Source organism: Vicugna pacos, chromosome 24, assembly GCF_048564905.1.
Source record: "Vicugna pacos chromosome 24, VicPac4, whole genome shotgun sequence".
Classification (NCBI taxonomy): Eukaryota; Metazoa; Chordata; class Mammalia; order Artiodactyla; family Camelidae; genus Vicugna; species Vicugna pacos.
This window is the reverse complement of record NC_133010.1, coordinates 18,632,500-18,652,133: the sequence shown is the minus strand read 5'-3', so window position 1 is coordinate 18,652,133 and position 19,634 is coordinate 18,632,500. Positions and strand designations below refer to the sequence as shown.

At 43.2% G+C, this 19,634-nt stretch overlaps 1 protein-coding gene across 8 annotated transcripts in view; it reads right to left on the bottom strand.

The window, feature by feature from the left end:
• The window catches only part of OSBPL1A (oxysterol binding protein like 1A), a 156,778-nt gene that overhangs the window by 932 nt on the left and 136,212 nt on the right, over window positions 1-19,634 (bottom strand). For all 8 annotated transcript variants that reach the window (XM_072949090.1, XM_072949091.1, XM_072949092.1 and 5 more), the window contains 9 exons: window positions 12,192-12,326; window positions 11,095-11,192; window positions 10,051-10,233; window positions 8,100-8,207; window positions 7,135-7,224; window positions 6,769-6,895; window positions 4,601-4,717; window positions 3,896-4,019; window positions 2,691-2,781 (listed from right to left, as the gene is read on the bottom strand). In XM_072949090.1, coding sequence (XP_072805191.1) covers window positions 2,691-2,781; window positions 3,896-4,019; window positions 4,601-4,717; window positions 6,769-6,895; window positions 7,135-7,224; window positions 8,100-8,207; window positions 10,051-10,233; window positions 11,095-11,192; window positions 12,192-12,326 — 1,073 coding nt within the window. The remainder of the gene's footprint in view (window positions 1-2,690; window positions 2,782-3,895; window positions 4,020-4,600; window positions 4,718-6,768; window positions 6,896-7,134; window positions 7,225-8,099; window positions 8,208-10,050; window positions 10,234-11,094; window positions 11,193-12,191; window positions 12,327-19,634) is intronic.

Sequence of the window (19,634 nt, the reverse complement as noted above, 5' to 3'; positions counted from 1 at the left end):
CTTTAGGGAAGTTGAAATGCAAAACTACTTTTCAAAAGGTTCAGATTCTAATTTGTGTAACATTTTCTAATGTTAGTTTTCAGCGTAATATTTATGTTAACAGTTCCATATGTGTTTGTCATTCTTTCCAAATAAATTGCCTCTAAAAATATTTAACAATTACAGTGAGGTTAGATTTGTTTGCTAAGTCCCAACTGGTCCTATTAATCACTACAGCAGCACTAAAAACCCTAAGACAGGAAAAATGCTTCAGATTAGGCCAATTCCTTGAAGGCTGATACAGTAAATGCCCATTAGACCAAATCTTCTAGACTATTATCATAAAAATTCTTTTTAGTTTTTGGGACTTTTCCCTAATTACAAAATTTTAAAGTCTACTTTAAATGATCAAGATATGTGTCTTTCAGATTTTGGTAACCAAGCTGGAAATATTATAAGGAACTATTATTTGATCAAAGTCACAGAATTTTAATTGTGCTCTACACTGGAATTTGACACAACATTGTAAAATGATTATAAATCAATAAAAAATGTTTTAAAAAAAGTCAGAATTTTTGTCTAACACGAATAATACAATTTTACCCCTTTTGGTCTCCAAAGTCCAAGCAGTAAAAGCACTTTTGTGGTCAGGCTTAGCAAAATCAAGCATTTCAGAAAAACGGGCAAATCAAAATCAAGGTAATCAAAAATAATTCTAAAAATTAACTAAGCCTCAGACCTATGCCACAGGATTTCTTTCACAAAATGGAGAAGGGGAAAATCAAATTGCACAGAGACTTCACACAACGGTAGATGCAACAGCAAAGGATACTTTCCTGCTCACACACAAGCCAAGTTCTCTAAGGGCCACACCTGCAAGGCCTTCCTTCGGGGAGCACTTGTTCTTGGGGAGAGTTCGAACACTGCAGTAAAGGTGAGCATCTCGGACGTAATGGTCTGATGCAAAGGACTAGAGTTTCTCTCAACATCTAGTCTCCTAACTTTGAGAATTCATGTCTGGAAACCTGCTGTTGTCGCCGTACCCACTCCATGCACAAAAAAGTCCAGTTACTTTGTCTTTCTAAAGCCTTAACATTTTAGGCAAGCATGGACAACAGGAAAGGGGTGGTGGGTGGGGGGAAAGATGTCTTTGCTAAATTCTAGGCAATATTTTTGAGTCTACAGAGTCCATGGGTCTATACCAGTAAAATAACATTCTATGGAATATTAAATTCTGCATGGTGCTCATACTGGGGGAACAGATGATTTCCCCCACTTATTTTGCCTCATCACCCACCTTCCCTTCAAATCCCGTGTCTACTGATGCTAAGAGACAGGTGTGGAAGAGAGCATGTGCAAGGCTCCAAAGTGCAGCTCACAAACGCAGCCTCTGGTTTTCATTTTCAGGCCACCACAGAGCTCTCTAAAGCCCCTTGCTTTCTCAATGTAAGACATTATCCGACAGTAAAAATTCTTAGTGGACTTTTTGCTTACTTTGCACACTTGAAAATGTGACCACAAAAAGAAAGAAGTTAATAATCAGAAATACAGTACAAAAGTGGGGTTTGAGAGACTAGAAATAATGGTAAAATGCATCAAATCTTTTCAGAACGGATCACAGTAAAGCAATGAGGTTTTTGCCTGAAGGATTAATGAAAGTGGAGGCTCCTTCTAATCACAATCTGAGGTGTACTTGCCCTTGAGTAAGTCGCTTAAATGAAATACACCAGCATTTGGCTTCTTCGCGCACAGGGAAGGGATTTGCAGACTAACGGTTTTCTGGCGGACCTGCCCGAGTTTCAGGGATCGGGTGTGTGCAGGTGGGAGAGGCCGAGCCCTGCCCCTCAGCCCTCATCCTACCAGAGCAGCTGTTGCCATGGGTCCTATTTGCAGACTCTGTGTTCTTCGGCAGCAAAGATTCTGATGCTAGCAAAAAAGCCCAAAAACCACTGGACTAGATGATATTTAAGGTCATTTCTAGTTCTAATAACCGTCTAAGATGCAAAAGGACGATCAAATGACATCAACTAAACCACTGTCAAAATTAGGCCCATATTGGCTCTCAGATTTATTTTAACAACTGTGAATGGTGGGTCAGTGGCTTCTGTTATGTAATATAAATGTAGAAAATGTTTTTATACCATTCCTATTTACACGAGATTCTATTACTCAATACAAGTGACTACTAACTCCTGATTCTTAAAAAAAAAAAACAACTTTCAAAACTTGGAGATCAGTTTGTTTCTGAATGGAATCCAAGGTGTTACTTTAATAAACGGCATTTCTGTGACACGTCACGTCCCTCGCGTTTGGAAGAGTAAAGGCCCTGTCTAACCACCCACGACACGTGTGGTAACGTGTGCGCAAACGGCCCTATAATTTACTCACCTATGTAAGCAAATGGCTCTGAACCTATTTCTATGCCAAAATCTGTAATTCTAGAGTTTAGTTTTCCTCTTAAATATCGAAGGGACAGTGTTTGGCTGGATAAGGAGGAAAGGTCATCTGCTTAATTGGCATTCACCTGCGATAACTGAATATTTTAACCCTAATTTCCAAATAATCTTTTTTCTTTGTACACATCAAACCCCGACAGCTCGACTACTTAGTCAGTGGAAGTTACTTTTCTCCCAGGCAGGGCTCAGCTAGCCCCTCCGCAGTTCACACGTCCGCCCCCTGTGACCCCCCAGGACCCCCGGGGCTCAGCGTACCTCGTCTTCCAGTCCTCCTCCGACTTGGACCTGTTCTTGCGGGCCGCTCTCTGCTTTTCCTCAAGTCGCTTTTTTTCCTCACTAGCTTGATCTAAAATAAGCACATCGATGGAAAACAGTTACTCTCCAAGTAGGGAGCAGGCAGGGCAGGAGGCACAGGCACCTTCCAGGGTCAGGTACCAGCACGGCCTCCACTCGTCAGCACACCAGCACCACAGCCTGTGCCAAGTGGAACACGTCCCCAAGCTGGTGAGAGGCAGCGCTGGCATTCGAGACCCAGTCACCTCACCCTACGGCCTCTGCCCATAACCACCTCTGCATTTACCAGAAGAACCTGCTTTTGGGGGGGGGGGCGTTACAATGCTTCAGTGAAAATCAGGTGGAAAAGCTGAATAAATGTGAGATTTTTCTAAATGCTTAGTGAGACCTCACAGGGCTCCTTCGGATTCCATTCCTAAGAAATGCAAACAATTTTCCAAACACCACTGCGCCGCCCCACTGCTGTTACAAAGGGAGCGTCCGTGGGCTTTGTGAGAACAGGTCTCCCAGCCTTGGCCCTGCTGATATGCTGCACCCCGTTTCTTCGTGGGGGACTGTCCTGGGTACGAGGGCACTGAGCAGCACCCCAGGCCTCTACCCACTAGATGCCAGTGGCAGTTCCCCAGATGTGACACGGAAGTCTGCAGACAATGCCCCATGTCCCCTGGGGGAAAACTGCCCCCCACAACCCTCGGCCGCCCCGCTTCGAGAACCACCGAACTGGAAGCAATGTAAATGTGACACCACGAGACAGAAATGTTATCACTGACCAAGGCCAAGCTCACCAGGTGCTACTGACATTCCAAGACACACAGTGAAATAACTAGTCAGAATGCAGCTGAAAGTTGAAAAGACTCTATTATTTTCCCAAATTCCCCTGACATGTAAGATATGCCCCTGGCCATGTGTAGTATATTCAATTACCAGGAAGTATCACTGAGATCATGAAATCTGAGCTACTAAGGCCTACCTCAGATTTTCAAATTCAAAATGAAAGTTACTGAATTTAAACAATTTTAATTTAAAAAAATCTCTAAGAGAGACTAAAAATACTTGTGCTAACATCCAAAATACTAAACACTAACATACTAAAAATGCTAACAGTCACCAGGAGGAAAACAAACCATCTTCCTCAAAGAAATGACTCTTCGTTGGTGCTGAGTTACCTATTTCTCCATTTTCCATGGCTCTGATGTCAGGCCGTAGCCTGCAGTCCGTCTTAGGAATCACACTCTCCATTTCTTTGTCTACTTCATTCAGAACCATTGCAAAGCTAGTAAAGTTATACATCTGAAAAGAAGCAAAATGTTCAAATTAACATGTACCAGGCAGAGTGCAAAGTGACCCGCCGGGGTGGATACCTGACAAGGATCTCCCTGTTTTGTGGTGATGACCGTCGGCCTTTCTCAGATCATGTATCTAAGTGTTTTCACCAAAGGGAGCACATCTGTGGGTATTTGCCGCAGAGACCTCAAAGCAGGCCTCCCAGAATAAACACCCTCTATCACTACCACCTGGAGGCAGAGCTATAAGCCAAATCAAAATTCTTTCTTCCTCATTAAAATCACACTTGCTAGGTCTCGTCGCATCTTCTCGTATTTAACAAGAGCCTGTCTTGCTCCTAAGTAATTGTTAAAGAAGGTCCCCCAGAAAGCCCCACCCCAACGCGGCCTCCCAGCCGGCCACTAGGAGAACCGGGCGGCCGCACTGCACTGGGTCCCAGGGGAGAAGCCCGCAGGGGGACTGGGGAGCTTTTCGATGACTGCCCCCCTCCCCTCGCCTTGGCCAAGGCCGGCCCTCCCGTGGTCGGGAGAGCGCGCCACCAGGGCCCATGTGGACGGTGAGGCCCCGGTCGGCACACCCAGCCTCACCTGGGCAGAGTTCGGAGGCCGCGGGGCTATTCGCCACAGGAGAACGCTTCCAGGGATGACAAACACGCTCTCAGAATCTGGCACTGGCATTTCATCTGACTCCTCAGAAGTGCTCATCTGGAAGAACCGCCAGATGAACAAGACTCAGGCGTTTCAAAAAGAACATCCTTACAGCTTGTGAAAGCAGCAGCATGGACTGCACAGCATCAGAACATAAACATCACGAGGGCTGTGGCTTCTCATCCTTCGTCCTCGGCTTCCATCACGGCGCAGGAGCCGCCAAACATGGGCCGAGGGCGACCAAGTGCCTGAGCCTCGTGAGCTCTGCGTTCAGCGTCATGCGCTTTCAGGGCATTACTATCATCACCAGCACCGTCATCATCAGTCTTTACAATCGTGTTCTAACATTTTTAACGCTTTTTTAAAAGACCAAATAACTCATTTGAGTAGTTACTGGAACATTATGAGAGTAAGAAAAGGTTACATTCTTGGAGCCGTTAACTAAATGTATCCATGACACAAACCAGCAGGGATCCTGAAAGCATTTAATACAAAGAGGATTTAAAAAGATGTCAGGCCGAAAAGGAAACCCCCATATCCTCTGGCTACCCCGCCTCAGGCTGGGCTGGGTGCGCAGCTCTCTATATATTTAGTCTTTATGTAACAAACGTACGAAGACAATTACCACGGTTTTAGATATAAAGAACTTAAGCCTTTGGACGGTTGTCATGTTCCCAATGTCACAGCTGCCAAATGTAGAACTACAGACTGAGAGATGCAGGTCCAAAAACAGCAGCCAGGAGGGGAGAGCATGGATGATGACAAGCTTCCTGCGGCATCTGAAGACGCATCAGTGAGCTGAGGCAGCTCGGGGCACACGGGGAGGTGAGAGACCAGCCGGGAGCGACTGCGTGAGAATGGTTTCTCTCTGCAAGGGAGGGGTGAGGCCATTCCTCACAGAGGCCCACTGGGGAGGTGCAGAGAACGGGGCGGGACTCTGGAACTTCGCCAACGCCCTTCACCGTCCCCCTACTCCACCTCTGTGAATGGAGGGTGCGGCGGGCTCCAGGGCCCTGGATCGTTTCCTCCTCTGGCCCCGTCAGATTGCAGTCACTGCAAAGAGGTGTCTGCCCCCTTCTCCCCCCTGCCCAGGTAAAGGAAAGGCAGCAGGGACACGTGGTGTGAGGAGGAGCGCAGAACAGTGATTTACAGAGAAGCCGCTCATCCACACACCCGTTTTTCAGGAAGGTCAGGGCTTCCCAAACTTTGGCACGTGTCCGAGTGGCCCCAAGTGCCCCAGAGAGCTCGGAGGCTACGCTGGGACAGGCTTGGGTGGACAGGAGGGACCTCGGCGTCTTTACCACGAGCCCCTGACTGCTGTCAACTCATCTGGCACGTGGGTGCTACTATGTCCCCATTTTACAAACGAAGGCGCTGAGGCCAAGAGAGGGAGGGGATCTGCTTAAGACTGAACTGCTCGGAAGCGGTGGAGGCAAGATTCTAACCAGTTTGCGCTCGAACCGAGACATGGGTCACTAGCAAGTCACCATCCTCCCGCGCTCCCTGTGCAAACAGGTGCGACCTTTCCTGAGCTCACAGTGTGCCCGGCCCTGGGGCCCTGCAGTCAGAAGTGTGGGCCCAGCCCCTGGGAGGTCTGTCGGGACAGTAACTGTCCCAGTAGGAAGCAGCTAACTAAGAGGGGGGCAGCCGTCCAGGAACGACCCCCTCCCCTGCGATGCTCTCAACTTCAGGGATTTCGTGACAAGGAAGAGGGCAACGATACTGTGGAGAGGCATGAAAATGGAAGGTGGTCACTCTGGGTGAATGTCAAATAGTCAAACGATCTCAACTTGAAATGCACAGAAACAAAGCGGAGGAAAAGAACACTTGTCTCACTAAGGCGAACTCCAGCCTTCCAGGGCGATGTGAATTCAACGCTGCACGTGCAAGTGCACGGCGCACACCCACACTCTGCGTGAGACTACACCAAACATCACGACCAGAGCAGATGATCTGTGCACTGAGAAGGGTCTAGGAGAAACACTACTGCACCAGCAACAAGTATAAAAAGGTCACACGGGGACCCACTCACAGGCCACCTCCAAAAGGATCAGCACAAATTTAAAGAGGCCAGTGACTCCTTCGATACCACCTTATGGGATGTTCACCTGTTTGCTGTTCTTCTTCTCTTCGGTATTTTTCTTGTCATTTTTTTTGTAAGCGTCGAATGTGGCGGGGTCAACACTGTACAAACATTCTGTCCACTTCCCATAGAGAGCACAGAGCTTCTTTTTGCTGTCAAGAGAAACTGATGTTTAGCCAAAAATTAAACCTGTCTTTTGCTGTAACTGAGTATTGTTACAAAGATGCTTATGAATCAGATTCTTTAAAGAAATCTTTCTTCCCTGCAGAAGAAAGATTTTTTTCTATTTACTGAAAGTGGCAGGTAATGGGAGATTTTAATAATGACATTTTATTTAGTGAAGTAACTTAGTGAACTATATACTACTCAACATTTAAAAGAGAAACTTTACCTTTTATCTTGAATGAAGCCTTCAACTTTGTGTAATTCCTTACCAAAAAGGCCGCACGGCTTAAAATTCAACACACACTTGTCCCCAGTCCTACAAAGGAGACAGTAAGCTCAGGTTACCATTCAGCACGTGAGCAGCAGTAGGGGACAGTGACCACGATCACCTTTCTAGCAGCAGCCGCTGTTTACTGATTTTCCAAGCCATGCCAGCCTCCAGGGTTACCATGATTAACCCATAAGCAGTACTGGCCCCACCGTGAAGAAAAGGTAACCAAGGCTGGTAAGGAATAAGCAACTTGCTGCTATGGAATGAACGTCCCCTGGATGTACAAAACACACGGTGAAGCCCTAAGCCCCCGTGCGAGGGCGCCTGGGGGTGACTGGGTCAGAAGGGTGGAACCCACACGAACGGGATCAGCGCTCTTACAAGAAGAGCCGGGGAGATGATCTCTCCCTGCCATGTGACCACCTGAGAAGATGGCCAGACCAGGAAGAGGGCCTTCACCGAACAAATCTGCCAGCGCCCTGCCCTGGACGCCCAGCCTCCAGAACCCTGAGTAATCAGCTTCCGCCGTGAGCCGCCCGTCTGCAGTGACTTGTTCCAGCAGCCGAGCCGACCAAGAGGCTGAGACACTTGCCTAAGGTCACAAAGTAGGATCTGACCCCAACTCTCCCTACCGTCTGCCCACGTGCGAACACCACAAACTAAGCAATGTCAGCAAAATGAGCGGAGGGAGGTGGGAATGAAGCCTCACGAGGCTGCAGAAGCGCGGAGCTCGCCCGTCTCCCCAGCCAGACACTGTAGTACCAACTCTGTCCATTAAGCGGACGGGCTTCTATTTACTCTAGAGTTACACTGCCTGGTTCTTAAACTGTCATCAGTGTCTACTAGAGTGTTTGAAAAAAGACCACTGGGACCCTCTGATGACAACTGAGGGGACAGGTGAGGACCCTGAAGAGTCTTACTTGTGGTTTGTGATCTCCACGTTGCCGTACTGCTCAATCCAGAGTTTGCCCACAATGATGTTATGGACACAGCAGGTGGGATTTGTCCACGTGTACGCCTCATTGTGTCTAAAAAACAAAAAGAAAATCAAAGCCCAGGAAAATCAATGAGAAGTGTTACTTGGTTTAAAAAGTGCACTGGCCTCAAACGCCATGACTCAGCATAACAAATCAGACTGCGGGAGATGACTGCGTTCTAAGACTTTACAACTCGATCGGTGTTCACTCACAGTACAGTAGGTGTCATTGGATGACTCTTGTTGTTTCTTAAAAGGATGCAAAAGCTTAAGAAAAAATTCTGTAGTTCCACCAAACTCCAAATAAACTATGTATATAATCATCTTAAGCATTCAAAAGTTTGGTGGGAACATAAAAAATAAAATCAGAGGTAGAAGAAAAAAAAAATGAAGGTCTATTTAGTACTTTGCAGAGAGAGAGCGTGCCTGCCAGCTCACCAAAGGGAAAACTTGTGTATGTGAATAAGCTCCAATTCTACACATCCTTTGCCTTCGAAAACATGCTGTACACCTTTATGTATTTGTTTGAATTTACTTTTAATTTACAGACAGTAAAATTCACTTGTTGGTGTATATAGTTCTGTGAGTTTTAACACAAGCACAGATCTTTATAACCACCACCACCATCAGATTATAAAGCAATTCCATCACCCTCCTCACAAACTCTCTCATGCTGCCCCTTTGCAGTCAATCCCTCCCCACCACAAATTAACCCCTGAAAAACTCACTTGTTCTCCACTGCGATTGTTTTGCATTTTCCAGAATGTCATATAAATGGGCTAATATGCTATGGAACTTTATGAGATTAGCTTCTTCATTTGTAATGCATTTTCAATTCCATGTATCAATAATTTGTTCTTTTTTATTTCTGAGTAGTATTCCACTGTATGGATGTACCACAGTTTAATCACTTACTGAAACTGTTGAGTATGTTTTTCTGTGCTTATTTGCCATTCATCTATCTCTTTGGTGAAGGATCTATTCACATCTTTTGCCTAGTTTCTTACTGGGTTGTTTGTTTTTTTATTGTTGAGTTTAGAGAATTCTTTCAATATTCTGCATACAAGTACTTTGTTGATATGATTTGCAAATAATATCTACCCATCTGTAGCTTGCCCCTTCATTCTCTGAAGTGTTTTTCACAGAGAAAAGTTTTTCATTTTGATAAAATAATCTAATTTATCAATTTTGTCTTTTCTAAACTGTGCTCTGGTATTGTCTGTAAGATGTCATCGCCTAATCCAAGGTCATAAAGATCTCCTATGTTCTCTTCCAAAGAAAGTACATTAGATTTTAGTTTATGATCTATTTGGAGTTCATGTTTGTTTAAGGTGTGAGATGTAAGTTGAGGTTCATTTTTTAAACATGGGCATGTCCAACTGCCCCCACACCATCTGTGGAAAGGACTATTATCATTTTTCACTGAAATTGTGTCTGTGCCTTTGTCAAAAATCAATTGACCGCATTTCTGTGGGTAGGTGTTGGGACTCCCTTCTCTGTCCCACTGATGTATGTGTCTGTCCTTTGGCCAATACCACACTGTCTGTAGGTAGCCTTTTTCATTTTGTTGATGGTTTCCTTTATTGTGTGTGTTCCTTTATTTTTTTAATTTGATGTAGTCTCACTTGTTTATTTTTGCTCCATTTTATCTTAAAACAGATCCAAACACACATCACAGTGGAACATCAAGTTAAATTTTTTACATATATACCTAGGCTGATTAACAGTGGCTCCTGCCAGGCTCTCAAATTCTTTTACATGAAGGCAGGTAATTTACACTTTGTAAAAGTGGTTTCTTTTTCTCCAGCTTTTGAACAAGGCCGGGTCTGTGTGCACGTGTATGTACTTATGAGCAGGTACACAGGAAAAAAGTTAAAGTCTTGACTGCAACTCACTCAAGGAGCTCCAACGTGATGGTTCCTTTGGGTTCTGCTTCTACACTCTTCCCCCAGAACTTCAGTTTGGGATAAATTGAGCCATGAAAGATGAAATCATTGTTTAATCCTTCAGCATGAAATGCACTAATAGGTGGGTGATGGCTGACCTGCTCGGAGATGAGTCTGAAACCAAGGTCATCTCTTAAGGTTAAAAAAAAAAAAAAAAAAAAAAAAGGCAACACTGTAATTAACTCTTTTCATAGGATGTGTACATTCTTGTCATTTCAGTCAAAAAGCAATGTTACAGTATTATTAAGGAGACAGATTTCACAAAGTAAACAATTCTGTTATCATCCTGATGACTAAAGAACAACATATGAGACCTGCAGGAATGCAACCTGAACTCCAGTGCTATGAGAAATCTCACTACTTAAACATATTAAGTAGCACTCAAGTGAACAGGGGTGATTTTCATGAACTGACCATATTAGCTGTGGAAATTTAAAACTTATCATTCTATTCATATTAAGATAGAAGAATCTAATGTGCCCCCTCTTTCAAACATCTAGGGAATGAATGAGACCAAAACTTGTGGAGCGAAGAGGAAGACTCAGAAAAACTAAAGTCAAATAAATTCCCTAATTGTGTGGAAAGAAGCAAGCTACAACGGGCAGCCAGAACTGCACCCGCAGATAAAGTCACTGCCTTCCTGCCAACAGTACAAGTTTATGCTAATATATTTTATATATTAAGAAAAAAATCATGTCTTCTGGTCTACAAAAGGAGAAAAGGATAACTGATCCCACATGATCAGAATACTGACATTCTTATCATTACTATTAATAACGGTTCACTTTTAAATGGTTCCATATTTTTATATAGTCTCTAAAACAGTAAGTACCATAGAAACAAGCATTAAAATTGTTAGCTTTCTCCAGTCATCCAAAATGTTGGTAATGCTCAAAAAATGTATTTTCAAATGAAAACATAACATTTTTACCTGGAAAGCTACATAAATTATGCAGATTCAACTACCTGCCTGGAACAGAGTGAAGAGCTTACCGAACTAACTCATAAGTCTCTCCCAGAAGTGGGTTGAAAGGCTTTCCAGTGCGTTCCCACTGAGAAGCAACAGCCGACACAGCGAATGCAGCCACACACTGTGCGAGAGAGCATTAGGAGAAGTTAAAAATAGCCCAGCTTGCACCTCATCTTTATGGAACTAAAATTTTGCTGAAGACAGTAATTTACAAAACAATTTTGAGGCATTTAATTAATTTGTATTTTTGCCTTGGCTTAATAAGCAACTTAACAAGTAAATGTGGACATTCACAATGCAAACTGAGTCTCTTCCTATGGGTCATTCCCAACCACGGTTTTTGTAACACCTCGAGAGTGCTACAACTTCTTTCAAGGACTTAAAAAAACTCCCAAAGCCCCAATTACTCTTAGTTCCTTTAAAATTTCTCAAAAGTACAACCTTTTAGGATAGGGGCAAAGATATAAAACTAAAATTGGTATCAAGTCCAGTGAGGTTGGGAAAAGATGATTTATATAAATGAAGGAACAGAAAGACTCCACTTAGAATGCTATCGCTTTGTTTGAAGGAAATCTACTCTACTCTCCCCGAATCTAGTCCACCCATTTACATCACATAAACATCTTCTCCTCAAAAGAAAATTAAGTGCAATTCCTGGTTGTCTTGTTTTAACCTATAGCAGTTATGTGTCTATTTATAAACACACATGTGCATAAATACACATATTTATGTGTGTATGCATATTCATTCCTTCCTGGAAACACTCTGAAAGGGTCTGAAACAAAGGTTGCATTTTCTTTACCTTGAACACAATGATATTTTCTAAAATGAAGACTCAGAAACAGCTCACCAGCATCTGGGTTTGGTTTTGGACCACGTTTTGCTTCTCTTGGAATTCTCACTGGTCTTTCCACTATGGCGGCACTCTGACCACAGGGTGGCGGGGGAAGAACACGGAGGACACGCCAAACATGCTGATTACGTTTTAATACCATTTCCCAACCTCACAATGGACTCAACATGAATTTTGTGTTTGTGTGTTGGGGTGGGGGGTAGGAGAGAGGTGGCAGAGAAGTCTTTCTAAGGCTTAAACCTTTTTAAGTGCTTGCCTGACACATACCTGCATCCTTTCCACAGGATCAGCAAGAGAACTGGCCTTGTGGATGAGGTATGTGTGCTCCATATACTCAGTGAGTCGCTGAAGGAAGCTCAATGGCTCATTAAATATAACTGGCATGGTGATCTTGGAGAGTTCCTAGTCAAGGAGAAAATGGAAACTGTGATGTCCCACATACATACACAGCAAACTTCTCTGCTGCCATCTTTAAGTAACATGTTCCTGGAAAGGAAGTCGTAGAAGACAGCAACCCTTGAAATTTAATTAGTATCAGTTCAGTTTCACAAATCTTTCCAGAACACCTAACAATATGGATGGAGTATATTGTTCTAGGCCTTGAAGGAAATACAAAGACTACTCAAACATTCTCCTTGGCTTCAAGGAGCTCGCGATCAACTGGAGAGCAATGAGGTGAGGAGGATGAATAAGACTGCCTTAGATCAGATATGGCCCATAAAGGTGATGGGACACAAAGACCAAAAATCTTCATAGTAGTTTCTAAGAAGCACCACAGATACCATTTTTGTAGATATTTTTCCAAAGAAATTTCAGGCTATTTTTGACTGAGAACAGTGAGGTTTTCTGAGCACACCAAATCTACTATACATTGTGAACTGGGGTACTAGAGGGCTCTTGTGTATTTCACAGAAGAGGTTTTAAATTCTGTCTGCTGGAATGACACAATCATAGACTTCCAAAGATAATCTGATGATTGGGCAGGGGTCTTTGGACCAGAAGAGCAACCTTTCAACTCTGTTTACCTTATCCTGCCAGCAAATAAGAGCACCATGAGAGCTTTAAAAAAATTCATTAGGTAACAAACTTATCTTGGTTTTCTCTGGAATATTCTGATGGTCTTCCCAAACTTCCACATACCATTATTTACCTTCCCTGTGGGAATCAGATTCTGTTTCACAAAGCCTGCTGATCATTCGTTCACATGGTCAGGGGAACATTCGCAAGGCGCCATCCAGGTTGAATGCCACCTGTCTTAGTTCTGACTTTCCCCCTCCCCAAACATTCACATTCTTACCAAACTGCACAACTGAAAATAAAGTAACCCCCACAAAACTATAACCAGAATGTATTAAAAAAAAAAAAACAAGAGCTGATTCTTTATCATAAAGTACTGCAGAACACAGACAGACATGTAGCAGCTCAATCTAGGTAAAAGAAATGGTAGGTTTATTGCTGCCTCACGGGAGGATGGGGGAAAAGGAATGTACAAAATGATAAAGAAAACAAAGCTCCACTATATACACCCTGACATCTCGGGAAACGCAGAACTTCACCGCTGGGGCCAAGTCAAGGGAGCTGGGGCTGCCAAGGCTTGTCTTTACTGCGATGTCTCAGGCTCTCCTCCTTCTACTTAAAAATTATCTTCATTGTTTTTTTTTTTCCTTAAAAAAAAAAAAAGCTAACAGAGGAATACATAATTCTCAGTAATGGAAGTAAAACACGCAAATACTCTTCTTATCAGAGGCAAAGTACCACCAACAGTTTGGGACACACTGCTGTGTATTTTCACATCCGTGTGAGTATACACATACATCTTATTGGATATTTTTTAATGCATGGGACCTGCTCCATGTATTGACTCACTGTTTGTCTTTTTTTGCTGTTACTGGGTCGTGGCTGCTTACACACATGGATGGCACCTCACTGAGTCTGTCAAGTCCTTTGTCACCGCTGCATTGTGTAACGAAAAGACCTCAGAACCAGACTGAGTTCCTCTGTGAGCTTTGTCGTTTACTAACTGTGTGATTGTGGCCAAGTTAAACTCTGCCAGTTTCCTTCTCCATGACATGGTGCTAACATAACAGCGTATATGATATAATCTACCACAAGGCCTTGTTGTAAGCCTAATAGCTGTGCAACAGTTCTGGGCACATGAGGAACCGCTATATGTACTTGCTAATTTTTTTTTTAAAATCTATATAGATATACCACGAACTATTTAATCATATCTTTTAGAACATGAGCAAACATGGTTCTAGAGTAAATTTCTGTTAAGTGGGGTTTCTGGGTCAAAGGTGTGCGCTCATTTAAAATGTTTAGTTACTACCAAGCTGAATGCCTTCCAAAAGCCTTCATCAATCTGTTCTCCTACCAATGCTGCTTGGAAGTTAGATTTGCTTTTCACGTCAAAGGGACGGGCACTATTTCCAATCTGTCCATTCAGTTCTGTTCACTCTGTCTTCAAACAGATATTTACTTGAAGAATACTCAAACGCAATGGTGCTGAGCAGGTCACTTACAACTTCAGCATGAAGATGAAAAGACAACAGTATTAAAAATAATTATAAGTACAGTAATTTGTTAATGGATACACTATGTAAAAAGATACAAACTGTAACACCAAAAACAAAAAACAGCAAGGAGTATAAAAATGTGAAGTATTTGTATGTGTTTGAAGTAAATTTGTTATTGGCTTAAAATAGGCTATTCTAACTATAAGATGTTTTATGTAAGCCTCAAGGTAACTACAAAGCAAAAAACCTACCGTAGGTACACAAAAGATACAGGAAAAGGAAACAAAGCATACAAAGTACAGAAAAATCACATCACAAAGGACGAAAGCAAGAGTAAAGGAACAAACGGATTGCAAAACAGCCAGAAAACAATGAACAAAATAGCAACAGAAATAAATAAAATAAATCCAGAAATAAATCTATGCATTATGGTCAATTAATTTTTGACAGAGGAGCCAAGAACATACAATGGAAACAACCTAAGTATCCATCAACAGATGAATGGTTCACGAGAACGTGGGGGGTATATATATACATATGTGCATGAATATATATATGTATGAATATTATTCAGCCTTCCAAAGAAGGAAATCCAGCCATTTGTGACAGCATGGACGAACCTCGAGGGACTTATCATAAGTGAAATAAACCACATAAAGATAAACTGCACGGTATCACACGTGTGTGAACCTTAAAAAAAAAAAAAGTCAAACCAATAGAAACACAGAAGATTGTTGCCAGGGGCTTCAGGGTGGAGAAAAACATGGAGAAGTTGGTAAGAGTATAAACGTACAGCTTTAAGATGAATTAGGTCTGTAGAACAGGGTGACATTACCACAGTTGATAACACTGTTTTGTATTAATGAAATTTGCTGAGAGTGTAGAACTTAAATGTTCTCACCGAAAAAAAAAAAAGATAAATATATGAGGGGATGGATGTGTTAAATCAACTTGATGGGGGAATCCTTTTACAATATACACATATATCCAATCATCTTGATGTATACTTTAAATATTTGTCAGTTAAACCTTAAAAAAAAAACCCCACCAAGATCATCTCTTCTAAAGCAACTGCTATATAAAATATGCATTTAGAAATAAAATTGTTCCAAAATATCTTTTGAAAATATTTCAATTTAGGGGGTGGGAGACGGATAAATTAGGAGTTTGGGATTAGCAGATATAAACTACGATATATAAAACAGATAAACGACAAGATCCTATGGTGTACAGCACAGGGAATTATATTAAATATCCTGCAATAAGTCATAATGGAAAAGAATATGAAAAAGAATCTATATTATGTATAACTGAATCACTCTGCTGTACACTAGAAGCTAACACAACACTGTAAATCAACTATACTTCAAAAAAAAAGTTTCAAACAATTTTAATTTAGCACCTACTAGGTACCAGACACTGATCAAAAGCCTTGTTACAGCCAGCCCTGACCTAGAATGCCCTGCTCTCTTCCCTTACCTGTTGTATATCCCACCCAGTAGGATTTCAAGGCCCAGTTCAAGTCTCTCCTCCTCAACTGTAACTCATCAATTTCCTACCTCTTCCAGCTCCAGAAGTACCAGAATCCGTACCTGGTTAACGGGAACGGAGCGTGAGTCCTGCGAGAGGGGACGAGCTCTGCGGGTGGATGGTGGTGACGGCAGCCAGATGTGACTATGCATGTGCCACTGACCTGCCCACTTAATAATGGTCCAAGTGGTATGATGTGTATTTTACTCCAATTTTTAAAAGAAAAAAGAAAAAAAGAAAAGGAAAGAATGGGCTCTGAGAGCAAAGGCCCCTTGCTACCTAGTGCTTGTCTCAGAGTCCCTCCCCTCTCCCCATAGTGGGTGCTTCACTCTGTACCTCACAAGGCTTGTAAGACTCAGATGAATTCATTCACACCAAACACTTAGAACAGAGCCATGCACGTATTCAGGAGCAATAAATGCTGGCTGTGATCATTACTATTACTAAGACACTCAACAGCGCCCGTCCCCCAAGGCTGTGCACAGGCCAGGCGGCTTCAAGGGCAGCTGAGCTGCAAAGCAGCTGCTCCGAGCGCAGCGTGGCCGACGAGTTCCAAGGGGGCATCTCTGTAGCCTCCACTGTGGGGGCTCTCACCCGGGCCAGAGGTCCCATCTGACTGTCAGATGGCAGGGTTTGCTCAGTGGTGACATGAACTCTGGCCCCTGACTAGTATGTGACATAAACTGTGCCATTTCTGGCTCAGCTCTTGTTTTCCACATGTCACTCTGTTGTGCACAACTGCAGGGTGGGATTTATTTTAAAGGAATTTAAAGGATTTATTCATTAAAGGAATAAAGAACTTTACCTGTAAGTTTGACTCTGGATTCCCCCTGCCGCAAACACTAGAATGACTGTTAAACACTTGCTGAGGGTGTAAACGAGGTGCTGGGGTGTGACATTGCATCTCAGCCCTTCTGTGATTACAGCGGATCAAATGAACCCAGGCCTGGGGACTCCATCTTCTGTCTCTAAAGTGACGCTATATACGTTGCTATACCCTCACATACACCCCCTGAGAAAATATACAGGCAAGAACGGGGCAGTCAAGTGTTTCCTGGCCACTGGCTGCTCAACACCAGTTAACTAGACTTTATATGAATTAGCAAGTCAATGAAGAAGTGTATGGTACCCACTCGGGACACCAAGGCACAAAGGACATGGTTTTGCAGTCAATTTAATGGGAAGACTATTTTTTCATCATTTGAAAAGCTCCCCAAATTCTAAGAGGTTCTTTGAATACAATTTTGTAATCTAGAATAATTTAACCACCATCCTGCTTCTTTTAGTAACTCAGAACATAAGCATTCAAGGAAGTAAAAAGGCACGCTTCTGGCCCAGGTAACAGACAGGGAGTGGGAGGGGAAGAAAAACCCCTGAGAGGACACACACACGCATAGGTCCAGACCCCATAAAAACAGCTTTGCTCAGAAGAGTCTAACATGTTATATAAAATACAGCAATGGACTTGCAGTTTCATTGCGTCTATCAGTTTGTAATTATTATTAAATAATCTTACGATTATTATAATTGCTAAAATCTACACTTTCCTGGATATGTAATGAGAAACTCAAGTGATACAAACTGTACTTCCCTCCTGGAAATTCACAGAGACACCATTTTTCACTAAAAATACAATTAAGTTTGGTATTGGATTCCCTAGATATTGTACGCAACTAATTAGTACTGCATGTATTCCAGTAACTGGGAAAGCAGCAATGCATATGATGAAGGTCAAGTTTCAGGAAGAAATATGAGCTAGAATACTTTTATCATGGAGAGCTTGAGTCAGCTGGAAAAATTAAGTATTTATGCCAGGTAATTCTACCTTGTGACCCAGCTAAAAGCAAAGTTTAAATTTATCCATGCAAATTAACAGCAACCAATGATGAAACTGAAGAAACTCTTAATTGCAGCTGCTCATCAGCTGACAAACTGAGAAGGAAAAAAAAAGAGAGCGAGAAAAGGCCACTCTGTCACTTGAGCACTATATGAACCACCCAAGGGCAAGGCCAAGTTTGATCCCACCTGAAATGAAAAATACTTTATGTATGTAACGCCTAGCATCGTAATGCCCAAGCGTGCAAACATTTCAGACCTGAGTTAGAGACAAAAGCTCAACTTAGGTCTTAAGCTAAGTCAGCCAGGAGTGCAACCTGAGTGCTTGCAGGGCTGCCAGGCTCTTCACTGACGGTCCGCTGCTGGCAGCGTCTTGGCTCTGCTCCTCGGATGTGCCTTCTGCAACGTGAGGCTGGCACCGGATCCTTCCTGCACACCAGCCCTACCTCCCACAGCCATCCTCAGAGATGTGCTACTCAGCACCCCCTCTCCACAAGAGGTCCCCGCCATCTGAATCTCCCTGACCATGCCCACAGCAGTCACACCAAGACCTCACAGGACAGCCCTCCTAGGACTCCTCTGGGTGAGCAGCAGCGTGAAGAAGCCTGCTGCCTCGTGCCTTTTGCTGTTGGTTACACCATTGTCCCTCGGCTCTTACAGACCAGCCCAGGGGACACAACTCCCAGAAGGGAAAGCGAGGGGTGTCTGCCTGTGAACTGAACCACACTTTGGGAACCGGGGTGCAACCAGTGGTAAAAACAGGTAGAAATAGACATGAAAAGCTTTGAGGAAAAAGATAAACAGATACTCCTTTCCTATTCTTCCTTGTCTAGCAGCTGAGTATTTCCCGAGTTAGGAGGCCATGTCCTCCTGCCCGACAACCCCTGGGTGGGAATGTGCCAGAGCAACGGAAGCCGTGGCTGGACTCGTGGACCAGATCCACGGTCTCCACGCTGCACTCACTCAAGGTAGCCAATGGCCGTCCAGCTGATATGTGGGCTTTCAGGAAACGGACTTCCAGGTGCTCGCCCTACAAATGCACTCCTACCTAAGAACGGGCAGCCCCAAGAGCGCACCTGCACTGGAATCATGCAATTGCTCTTTTCCCAATTCTCTTTTTACAAATGCCCTTCTTTTACTGGGGAGGGAGGAAGACACCCCTTATATGATCCTAAATATCAGAGTATAGGAGTCTTGCTGAAGTATAAAAACCTTCAGGGCACCAAGTGAAGGGAGGTTCAGAAAATTAATACCGGTATCAACAAAACCTCTTTTAAGCAAGGCACTATTACTCTGCAGGAGGGCTCCCTGATTTCTCTGCTTCATTTTAGAGAAAGACCTGACATTAGAAGCGGGCTCTTCTGGCCATTTCTCCCATGTCGGGATATTCTGACTTCAGATCACTGTAGAATGAGGTGGCAGAGATGACACATTTTGCTTAATTACTTTGCTTCCTCTGCCTCCTGTCCCTTCAAGTGAGTATTTATAATGTACCAGTTCTGGCAAAGCTCCAAATCTTAACTAGAGCTGTATCTGTCTTATATTTAGAATTCAAGAATGGGACAGTTGTCACAGAAACATATACCAACATGTTTATCTGAACCCAAAATAACATCACAGTCCTGACAGTGAGCGGACCCAGGATGCGTCTGGCTCTAAGGTTATGTGGTAGTCGTTCTGCTTCAAGGGAATGAGCTGAAGCTGAGGTTTGTCGAGAGAACAAAATTAAAACTCATGGTCAGATAAAAGCATTTCATGAAAAAATATTATATTGGCAAGGTGTTTCAGTGAAGAATGTTTCAATTTTCTCAACCGCTTCTCAACACTG